The sequence below is a fragment of the Cebus imitator genome, unplaced genomic scaffold (genome assembly GCF_001604975.1).
Source record: "Cebus imitator isolate Cc_AM_T3 unplaced genomic scaffold, Cebus_imitator-1.0 Scaffold68, whole genome shotgun sequence".
In the NCBI taxonomy this organism is placed as follows: domain Eukaryota; kingdom Metazoa; phylum Chordata; class Mammalia; order Primates; family Cebidae; genus Cebus; species Cebus imitator.
The window spans coordinates 11,078,802-11,090,850 of record NW_016107383.1 but is presented as its reverse complement, the minus strand read 5'-3'; the positions used below and the strand labels follow the sequence as shown (position 1 = coordinate 11,090,850).

The 12,049-nt window shown below is 41.4% G+C and overlaps 1 protein-coding gene across 3 annotated transcripts in view; it reads right to left on the bottom strand.

The window, feature by feature from the left end:
- Positions 1-12,049, bottom strand: part of NSMCE2 (NSE2 (MMS21) homolog, SMC5-SMC6 complex SUMO ligase) — a 273,303-nt gene that overhangs the window by 258,200 nt on the left and 3,054 nt on the right. Inside the window, exons 2-3 of one of the 3 annotated variants that reach the window (XM_017530771.2) lie at positions 5,131-5,226; positions 4,782-4,952 (exon numbers count right to left, since the gene is read on the bottom strand). In XM_017530771.2, the coding sequence (XP_017386260.1) occupies positions 4,782-4,938 (157 nt within the window). In that variant the 5' untranslated portion in view covers positions 4,939-4,952; positions 5,131-5,226. Of the gene's footprint in view, positions 1-4,781; positions 4,955-5,130; positions 5,227-12,049 lie in introns of all 3 variants that reach the window. The other 2 variants (XM_017530772.2, XM_017530770.2) reach the window with 2 other exon arrangements.

Genomic DNA, 12,049 nt, shown 5'->3' with positions numbered 1-12,049 from the left:
AGCAAATGCTAGTTTCATTTAGGAATAACCTTGATAAAACAGTACAATTTAGAACAATTCACAGATAAACTATGGTTATTCAGGTTTGGATATCTGAAAGATATTTTCTTAAAAATGAAGAAAGTGGGCCTGTGCATCTGTAATTTCCAAGACAACACCAAACAGAATTTGTTGCTAATGACACAATGAAAGTTTTTTCTTTTTCTTTTTTTTTTTTTGAGACAGAATTTCACTCTTTCACCCAAGCTAGAACGCAGTGGCATGATCTCAGCTCACTGCAACCTCTGCCCCCCAGGTTCAAGCGATTCTCCTGTCTCAGCTTCCTGAGTAGCTGGGATTACAGGCATCTGCCACCACGCCCAGTTAATTTTTTGTATTTTTAGTAGAGATGGGTTTTTGTCATGTTGGCCAGGCTGATCTCAAACTCCTAACCTGAGGTGATCCAACTGCCTCAGCTTCCTAAAGTGCTAAGATTACAAGCGTTAGCTATCACACCTGGCCAAAATGAAAGTTTTAAAGAAAAAATTAGAACTTTGAAAAATTTGTGTTCACCATTATAAATTTGAGAGCGTATGTCTTTTCTGATAAGATCAGCAGGGATATTAATTACTTGCGGCTTTATAACATCTTTTCTGTTTTCTTATTGTTCTGGTATTTTAATACGTGCTTGTCTTCCCACTAAGATGGTAAACTCTATGAAAGGAGGAATTACTTAATACTTGTTTATGTTCTCTTTAAAACCTAAAGCTGAATCATATGCAGAATAGTCACTGGGTAATTTATGTTGACTACTTTGTTATTCCAACTCTTGGCATTAAAGTGTGTGTGTGTGTGTGTGTGTGTGTGTGTGTGTGTGAGCACGCACGCATGGGAATGTGTGCATGTATCCATATATGTATTGAGTTCATCAGTATTCTAGGCTCCTGGTGACTCTGTATCTGTCCAAGTTCTTTAGTTCACTTTTTCCCATATAATTTGCTCAAATTTTTCCTTTTTTTTTTTTTCTTCTTTTTTTTGAGACAGAGTCTTGCTCTGTCACCAGGTGCCAGGCTGGAGTGCAGTGGCGCAATCTCGGCTCACTCCAACCTCCGTCTACCAGGTTCAGGCAATTCTCCTGCCTCAGCCTCCCAAGTAGCTAGGACTACAGGCACATGCCACCACACCCAGCTAATTTTTGTATTTTTCAGTAGAGACAGGGTTTCACCATATTGGCCAGGTTGGTCTCGATCTCTTGACCTCATGTTCCACCCGCCTCGACCTCCCAAAGTGCTGGGATTACAGGCGTAAGCCACCGCACGCAGCCTCAAATTTTTAACTTTTTTTGATAAATGTGAAACCAAGTATTTGCTGTAAAATTAATCCAAATAACAAAAATAAATCTTTCTTTTAAAAGTTGCTTAATGACAAACTGTGGCACTAAAGCAGGGGTTGACAAACTAAAGCCTGTGAGCCAAATCTGGCCCACTGCCCATTTTTGTAAATCAAGTTTTATAAGACCACAGCTATGCCCATTCATTTAGGTACTGTCTATGGTGGCTTTTGCACTACAACAGCAGGTTGTGACAGAAACCATATGGCCCACAGAGCTGAAAATATTTATTATCTGGACCTTTATAGAAAAACTTCACCAACTTCTGCTTTAGAGCATGCACATTTCAAAAATGATATTTATATTCATTTTAAATTGCACAAGCTATGTTGCACTTTTACACCAAAAAATTCTTCTTATTTAAAACAAACAAAACTTAGAGAAAAAAAAAAAATTCTGCAGCTAAAACTCTCAGGAATCTTCAAAGAGAATCCTGAAAAAAACTGATACAATCTCCCAAGGGGGTTATGTTCCAGTCTGCTCTCTTATGGTTTAAGATTTTATTGTGACTTTTATCCAAGCCTACCTATCAAAGCCAAATTATCTATCATCACCAAAATTATACTCCAAAACTAGGTAGGGTTAAGACATTTGGAGGCCACCCACTAAAAAGATTATAGGTGATACCTGCTGTCAGCCATAAGTGAATAACTGTAGGAACTGGTTCTCCTGCCATGAGTGACTGAAAACCAAACAAAATATATGAAACAGCAGCCTTAGCCAGTGGGACAAAGGCAGGACAGGACTGCAACTACTGCAAGAAGGGAAAACTGGGAAAGTCTTGCAATGCCTTTTTCCCTTCACAAGGGAGGAGAAATCCAAGGGAATCTTTTTTTTTTTTTTGAGACAGAGTCTTGCTCTGTTGCCTAGGCTGGAGTGCAGTAGCATAATCTTGGCTCATTGCAACCTCTGTCTCCCAGGTTCAAGAGATTCTCTTGCCTCAGCCTCCTGAGTAGTTGGGACTACTGGCGTACACCACCATGCCTGGCTAATTTTTGTATTTTAGTGGAGACAGGGTTTTACCATGTTGGCCTCGAACTCCTGACCTCAGGTGATCCTCCTGCCTCAGCCTCCCAAAGTACTGGGATTACATGCTTGAGCCACCATGCCTGGCCCAGCACAGCAGTCTTGAAGAATTGAGGAGACAGAGGCTGGAGTTCAGGGAGGCTGAGGCAACCTGCAGGGATCTGCAAGAGAAGGCACTGAGAGGGAGCTATGCAGATAAAGAGCTCCAGGAATCTGGACTGGGGTCCTCTTGAATCTGATGCTGAATCCTAACGTGCTGAAGAATAACTGCTGACAGCTAGAAAGTGAAAAACTACCAGAATTGGGAGATGTTCAGTCACATAGAACCTAGGACCGGGAGACATTGAAATTCCATCCAGCCAGAGTAGAGCTATCTCACTGAACCCTCGGGGAAATCAACAGAGACTCCAGAAGGGCCATGCACTGCAACAAGGCTAAATTAGCCCTAACATAAAGGCTACACTAGACTTGCCCTAACAAAGTTTAACAACAAGCCTGGAAAGGATCGGCCTAATCCACAAATCACTCAGCTGCCCACCAAAACAAACGCCAACACTGTTTAGAAGAAGACAATAGGCTGGGCACAATGGCTCATGCCTGTAATCCCAGCACTTTGGGAGGCCAAGGCAGGCAGAGCACCTGAGGTCAGGAGTTCGAGACCAGCCTGGCCAACATGGAGAAACCCCCATCTCTACTAAAAATACAAAATTAGCTGGACGTGGTGGTGCATGCCTATAATCCCAGCTACTTGGGAGGCTGAGGCAGGAGAATCGCTTGAACTTGGGAGGCAGAGGTTGTGGTGAGCCAAGATCGCATCATTGCACTCCAGCCTGGGCAACATGAGTGAAACTCCATCTCTCTCTCTCTCTCTCTCTCTCTCTCTCTCTCTCACACACACACACACATACACACACACACACACACACACACACACACAAACAAAATCCAAACACTCAACAACATAATACACACAGAGATGACAGAATTAAAATTCAAGGATATTAAAATAGCTATTATAAACATGCTCCATATACTCAAGAATGTAGAGGAAAACATGGACACAATGAAGAAGAAATGGAAAACTAAAAAAAAGATTCTACTTAATTCTTTCTAATGTCTTCAACAATTAAAAATATAATATCTGAAATTTTTAAATTCACTAAATGGAATTATCAGATTAGACACTGCGGTAGACAAGATGAATGAACTTAGCAATAGAAATTATGCAAATTGAAGTTAAAGAGTAAAAAGACTGGGAAAAGACTATCATGTCTCACTGATTTATGGGACAATACCAACCCATCTAACATGCATGAAATGTGAGTGACACAGAAGAGAGAGGAGGAATAAAAAAATATATTTGAAGAAATAGTAGCAGAATTCTTTCCAAATTTGATTCAAAAACTGTAAGTTGACAGATGTATAAAACTCAAACAACATCAGACAGGCCAAACAAAGAAAATCACACCAAGGCATGTCACAAACTGCTCAAAACTTATGCCGTTAAAAACAAAAAAAAAGGATTATGCTGCTCCTCTGGCTCCATATGTAAAATAAAATAACGATTCTACTTCAAAGAAAGCAAATAACATCTTTTTTTTTTTTTTTTTTTAGGTGGAGTCTTGCTGTGTTGCCCAGGCTGGAGTGCAGTGGCACAATCTCAGCTCACTGCAAGCTCCACCTCCTGGGTTCAAGCAATTCCCCTGCCTCAGCCTCCCAAGTAGCTGGGATTACAGGCACCTGCCACTCCACCCAGCTAATTTTCTGTATTTTTAGCAGCGATGGGGTATCATCATGTTGGCCAGACTGGTCTCGAACTCCCGACCTCGTGATCTGCCCACCTCAGCCTCCCAAATTGGTGGGATTACAGGCACGAGCCATGCTGCCCAGCCTGCAAATAACATCTTTCTAGATCTTCTTGATTGGACAAATGTAGGTAAAATTCATTTAAGTTGAACTTTTCTCGTTTTTGTTGAGGCCTTCCTTTGCTGGTATCCCTAGCATAAGCTTAGTCTAGCTACTGGGTAATCAAGTATGAACAAAGTAAAAACTACTGGAAAATAACAATATCATAATAAATTTATATACCTTACAGTTCACAAATGTCATATACTTTAGATTGTATGCTCCTTGAGGTCAGGATCTTCCTATCTTTGCCCATAAATTTCTAGTGCAGTTTATAGCAGAACTTAACTGAACACACATGAATGAATCAACCTCATTTCACCCTCAGTGCCCTGCTGCGGTATGTAGAACAAGATGAGAAAACAGATGCCTAAACGGGTTAAACCATTCCCCCAAGGATACTCAAAAGGTACCCCCAGAGTGATACCACCACACGGTGTTATCTCAAAGTAGGCACAAAAGAAGTCTTAATTTTACTTACTCTGAGTTTCCACAAGATCCAAAGCAACACTAGAAGCTGTGTCCATACCAGAGTTGATACAGGCTTGGAAGTTTTTCAAGGAGGAGAGAGCAGACTCTACACCACTGAAGGAGATGAAACCAGTTGAACCTGAATTTGAACTGGAACGTCCTGGCATCTTGAAATTATTACCTATATTTTCAAACAATAAAACAAGATTCATAAGTCAGAATAATAACTGCGTAGGAAAATATTCATAAAACTGCTGTAAACATTCATACAAATGTATCCAATATCCCATAAATGTATCCCACAAATATCCCATTAGGGATAGCCTGTAGAAAAGACACCAAATCATTGTGCCACCCACCTGGGCCACCAAACACAGCTGGACTCAATATATGTGGAAGGTAAGTATCCTCAGTTTTTGGAGGAATATTACCCTCTTCTAAAAGAGAGCCTGATTCTGTGAAGAAGTCAACAACAGCACCATTCTTGAAGGCCAAAAAGATAAATGGGTTAGAAAAAGTATACCACTCATATGATGCAATTTTCCAAAGGGAAAAAAATACTAATAAAATAGTTTATTAGTAAACTATTTTGAAAACCCATAATTGTTAAACTATCCAACATATATGTGTATTGAATTCTGCAAACTGTAAAAAAAAAAAAGAGAAAATCTATATTCCTGCCAGTTCTTCTGGCTTCGAACAGATTAATAGACTTGGTGAGATCCCAGAGTCAGTAAAAGCAGAATTTCTCTACATACGTGTCTTCTGGCAGTACATCCACTATAACAGTTTCAGTTATTACCTTCATATTTAACACTTCCTAATCTCTATCTTCAACCACAGTTTCTTTAAGCTTAGTAAAGCAATGTAAAGCTGCCTACAAAAGGACATGTTTGCTTAATTCAGAGGCCATTTGAAATTCAATCCACTGAAGCCAGCCAGAAAAGTGGGGAGAATTAATAGCTGTAAAGGGATGCGAGGGCTATTATCAAGGCTGTATGGCAGCAGAAAAAGGGATTTTTTCATGGAATCAGATAGACATAACATGAAAACTGCTAACCATCTCTGAATCTCAGGTTTACCATCTTTAAAATGGGAAGGAATAATCATGGTATAGTATAGCACACAGTACACAATTAATTAGCATTAGAACCTTCCCTTCTGCCCTACCTAAGTGGGGAACTGTTCAGTGTCTCTGGCGTTTTCATCCTCATCATTGCTATCACCTTCATCTCACAGCTGAACTACTGCTGTAGTTTCTCTGTTATTAGTCCTTTTTAATTAGGTTCATTCATTCATTTCACTCATAAGTATTGAGTACCTACCATGTCAATCACGAGACCCATTCAAAAATACACAGAATATGAAAAGAGAAGGGCATAGAGACACATAAGATACAGAGATACATAAGATTTCTAATTTGAAGTGTTTGTTTACCGCAAACATCCACAGTTCAACTAATTGTCAATTCAAATATTTAGTATCATCTTAAGTGCCAAGCACTTCCTTTAGCATGAGAATATCACAGTTTTCAAGATGAGAAAGCCTTTCCTTTTAAAGCATCATTTTGTTATTCTAATTTGATGAAAACCTACCACGAGCCAGGCTCTATCCTAGGCACTAAAGATGTTCAGCCTCTGGCCAGGCACAGTGGTTCACACACCTGCAATCCCAGCACTTTAGGAGGCCGAGGTAGGACGATCACCTGAGGTCTGGAGTTTGAGACCAGCGTGGCCAACATGGCGAAACCCTGTCTCTACTAAAAATACAAAAATTAGGAGGGCATGGTGGCAGGCGCCTGTAATCCCATCTACTCAGGAGGCTGGGGAGGAGAATCATTTGAACCAGGGAGGCAGAGGTTGCAGTGAGCTGAGACTGCACCACTGCACTTCAGCCTGGGTAACTTAGTGAGACTCAGTCTCAAAAAAAAAAAAATATCAGCCTCTACTCTCAGGGGTTCACCATTGAGCAGGAGAGACAGACATAAAACAAACTCAATAATTAAAGCAACATGAGACTTACTGTAAAACTGAGGCACAGATAAGAAAATACTCAACTTTGCCTGAACGCATCAGAGAAGGCAACATAGAACTGAGCTTAAAGGATAAAGGACGAAGTTTAACAAATGGAAGGGTAATGGAGAAGGGCATTTAGGCAAAGGAAAAGGCAGGTAGGAATGAACAGCACAAATCGTTGCAGAGTACGTAACTCAAGACAATACGTGACTTTTCCTGATTCTGTTATGCTCCTTTACGACTCCACTCACTACAAACTTCCAACACCTCCTCCTCCACCCTCACTCTCACTGAAAGATCTTGTTTCCTAATTTCCTGAGGAAACAGAGCTGTCAGAAAAAAGATTTCGCAAGCTCCCACTGCTTACCTCCCCACCTATCAGCATCAATTCTCATACACTCTGCCTTCTGTCCTGTTAAAATGAATAAACTGTTGCTCCTAGACAAGGCCACCTCTACTCCAGTTACCCACCAGATCCCAGCTCTCCCTCCCTACTCCAAGACATTCTCCCAGCAAGTCTCCCTGCTTTCCTGCACCATTACGTTTTCCCTCTCCACTGAATCATTCCCTTCAGCAAATACACGGTTACTTCTCCCACCTCAAAAACATCCTCCGACTTTCCTCCCACCTACCCCTCTGGTTACCAGCCCCATTTCTCCACTCAGCCTTAGAGCAAAACTCCTCTGTAGGTTTATCTACATTTGTCTCCACATCCTCTCCTTCCATTCTCTCTTGTACCTACTCCCACTAGGTTTCCATCTCTACCACTTCACTGCAATTGCTCTTGTCAAGGTCACTTGACAAGACCTAATGTTAAATTCATTATCAATGCTCAGCCCTTATCCCCTCTGACCTATCAGCCAGCAGTATGCAACATAGTTAATCACTCCCTTCCTGATGCACTTTCTGCACCTGCCTCCCTTGTTCTTGTTCTCATTCTCCTTTACTAGTTCCTCTCCATCTCCTAGAGCTCCGAATGCTGGAGGGCCCCAGGATTCAGAATCCAAAATTCAGAATTCTTCTCTTTCTATCCCCAAATCAAATACAGCCCTGCCTCAGGGCTATCCCTTCCTGGTTCCCTCTGCCAGGATACTTGTCCCCTAGATATTTACTAGGTCAATTCCCTGACTTCCCTAAGGTCTCCCTTGGAATATCACCTCATCAGTAAGGCCTTCCCTGGCCATCTGATATACCAAGCAAGTCCTCCCAATCTCCACCCCCAGGCATTCCCAACCTTCTGCTTCTCCTTTGTCTTTCCTCAAGGTAGGTACTGCCACACAACATTCTTTTATTTATTAGGTTTACAGTCTCTAGTCCCCAATTACACTGTAAGTTCCTTAAAATTACATACTTTCAGACTTTTTCTGTTTTGTTCACTACTGTATTCCATGCACCTACTATGCATGCCACATAGTGGCCATTCAACAAAGGCTTGCTGAAAGAAGGAATGAGTAGAATACTGTCTGTGTATTCCCAGCACCTAAAACAGCGCAACTCTCCAAAACCGTAGTACAGGTGGCATGCCCAGGGTTCAGTGCTCTGATCTCTCTTTTCCATCCTCTCCCATCCACCTAGTGTTCCAGGCTAGGCCCATTCCATCTAAATACCATTGGCAAGATCACTCCAGAACTTAAAATGTCCAACACGGAAGGCCCATGTTCCTTCTCTCCTGCCTTATCTCTCTCCCAAACCTATTCCTTTTGCAACCTGCCCCATCTTTCTAAATAGCAACTCCATCCTTCCATTTCTTGAACCAAAAATTTTGGTACACACTTGATCCTTCTCCTCCTCCCCTCATATCCTGTACCAAACTCATCACCAATTTTGCCATCTCTGCAGTCAAAATGTCTCCAGAATCCAACGCCTCTCACCAATTCTACTGATACCACTGTGATTCAAACCATCATCTCCTGCCTGAATTACTCCAACAACCTCCTACCTGGTCTCTCTGCTGTCTGTCTTGCCTCTTCCACCCAATTCTCAACACAGCAGCCAGAGTAAACCTTTGAAAATGTACATAAGATCATGTGACTTCTCTGCTCAAAAACTCCTAAGGATTTCCTGACTCACCAGGAGCAGTGGCCAAAGAGCTTCATAATAACCAACAACAGTCGTTCCCCAAATGTTTCCTGACCAATCGTCACCAGTATCACCTATAAACTTGTTAGAATTGCAAATTCTCAGGCCCCAACAATCTATGTTTCAACAAGTCCTCTATGTCATTCTAACTCTGATATATCTAGGAGACATGCAGTGTCAGCGTATTAGAATCACCTCATGGGCCCATTAAAACACTGATTTCTGGACCTCACCCTCAGAATTTCTGATTCACTATGTCTGGGAGGGGACCTAAGAATCTGCATTTCTAACAAATTTCCAGGTAATGTAGATTTTGCTGACCCAAGAACTGCATTTTGAACACCATTGTTCTACATTATCTGATCATTGCTAGTCCTTCAATAACCCAGGCATGCTTCCACCTTAAGGTCTTTGAGCTTGCTAATAAGACAGAAATGCCAGTAAGAAAGACGGAAAAAAGTAGGAAGGATTGGTCTTAACTCCCTGCTGCCTACATAATAAAATTCAACATAATTAGCACAGTATCCAAAGCTTTCTACAATACAATGCAAACATGCTTTTCAAACCACAGATTCTACTTTTCACCAAGACAAAACATACATTTCATATAACCTTAACTATCTGATATTTCAGAATAAATGCAACTCCTTTCTGTCACAACCCCTCAAAACAAGCTTGGCAGAGAACAAGTGCCATATTAAAAGTATGAACCAAGTACTATGGAGTTGAAAAAAGAAAGCGATTACACAACCCACCAAACTGTGATGTTCAAAAAAGGAAAGGATTATAGGTACAACAGGGGAGACATGGGCTTCGTGGAAATGAAGGCACTTAAGCTGAACCATAAAAGGGATTGAGGATTTGGAAAGGTCTAAATTATCAGGGAGAGCCATTCAGACGAAGGAAGCAGTAAGACAGTAAGGTAGTAAACTATGAGATGAGTTCTCTTTGCCTGGCACACAGGGACAAAGGAATGGGACGATAAATTGATTTCATTCTTTGGATCTAGGGGTCATCACGGGACTTTGAGCTCAATGTATTTTTAAAACTTCATCTTAAAAATCAAGACCTGAATCAAATATGACAAAATGTTAAAGATGTTAAAAGCTGGGTGATGAAACAAGGGCTCTTGTTGTGTTCTTTTCTGGGATTTTACGATTTCACACCAAAAAAGACAAAATACAAATAGAAATGAACGCCAATGATGATTTTCAAACATTTGCATTTTGGAGAAAGAGACTGCTTGTTTACAATCTCACTTTATTATACCAAACAAGTTGAGACATTTTACACAATATAAATATAAACATAAACAAAAAGATGAAAAAAAAACAAATTCAGAAAAATCAGGATCAAAATTCAGAAATTTAAGGGCAAACCAAGCACATGAGAAAGTTATAATGCAGTCATACACACTTTGCGATTCTACACAGGGGGCTAGGGGTGGCGGCTCACCCCTGTAATCTTAGCACTTTGGGAGGCTGAGGCAGTGGATCACTAGAGGTCAGGAGTTCAAGACCAGCCTGGCCAACATGGTGAAACCCTATTTCTACTGAAAATACAAAAATTAGCCAGACGCGACGTGATGGTGCACACCTGTAGTCCCAGCTACTCGGGGGGCTGAAGCAGGAGAATTGCTTGAACCAGGGTGGCAGCAGTTGCAGTGAGCTCAGATCACAGAGTGAGACTCCGTATGAAAAAAAAAAAATTCTACACAGTACTATACTTGTATACACATTCGGCAGTGAGCTTCCTAAAAATCAAAACAAAAAGTCACAGTTACTTTTTCCATAAAGAAAAAAGTACCCTAGGAACTCAAGAAAATATTAAGCTTTCCACGGCAATCAAGGCAAGTATGGATCATCATATATAAGATAATGAGTTATACTGAAAAAATAATCCTCACAAATATTCTTATAGTAAATGCAACAACAAACTTCTAGGACTGTTTCTTGAGACTATTTCTCAGGGCAGGCTAAGGGCCAAACACTTGTAACAAATACTGGTTAGGTGCCTACCAAACCCATTTCCTCTTCAACCTAGTCATATACTTATACATGCACCACATTTTGCAGCCTTCCTTGAAGTTAGATGTGGCCCATGACTGCACCCAAGGCAATAAAATGTGAGCCATTTCCAGGCCTCATTTGCGAAAACCCACACTTTCCCATTTGATAGCTTGTTGCAGACAAACACAGTGACCTAAGTAAAGCTACATACTGACAATGGAGAATTACTAGATGAAGGAGCCTAGGGCCCTATATCACTGCTTGCAGGAAAACTACTCACCTATAAGGCTCCATGCATGAAAGAAACTTCAACTGGGCAAAGCCATTTAGATTTGTGGGGTTTATCTGTTACAGGACTATCTGTTAATCAAAAACCATATACCTGCAAGGACCAAATGATATAATTCAAGTATTCAGTTTTCTTTTCTTTTCTTTTTTTGAGATGGAGTTTCGCTCTTGTCCTTCAGGCTGCAGTGGCAATGGTGTGATCTTGGCTCACTGCAACCTCTGCCTCCCAGGTTCAAGCAATTCTTCTGCCTCAGCCTCCCCAGTAGCTGGGATTACAGGCACCCATCACCACACCCAGCTAATTTTTGTATTTTCAGTAGAGACGGGGTTTTACCATGTTGGCCAGGCTGGTCTTGAACTCCTGACCACAAATGATCCACCCGCCTCGGCCTCCCAAAGTGCTAGGATTACAGGTGTGAGCTACCATGCTTAGCAAAAGTATTCAGTTTTCAAGTCAGTCTTGATTCTAGTGTAAGTCTAAATTGACTAGAGCAGCACTGTCCAATAGAACTTTCTGTGATGAAAACGTTCTACAGTCTGCACTGTCCAATATGATAAGCACTAGGCACATGTGTACTAATTATGTAAGATCTGGTTAGTTAGGCTGGACAAGGTGGCTCATGTCTACAATCCCAGCACTTTGAGAGGCCAATGTGGGGATGGCTTGAGCCCAGAAGTTCAAGACCAGCCTGGGCAACAAAGTGAAACCCTGTCTTTACTGAAAATAAAACGTCAGCTCGGTGTGGTGGTGCGGGCCTGTAGTCATAGCTCCTTAGAAGAAGATGTCATAGGACTGCTTGAGCCGGGAGGTTGAAGCCGCAGTGAGCCACGATCACGCCACTGCACTCCAGCCTGGGCAGCAGAGCGAGACCCTGTCTTGGGGAAAA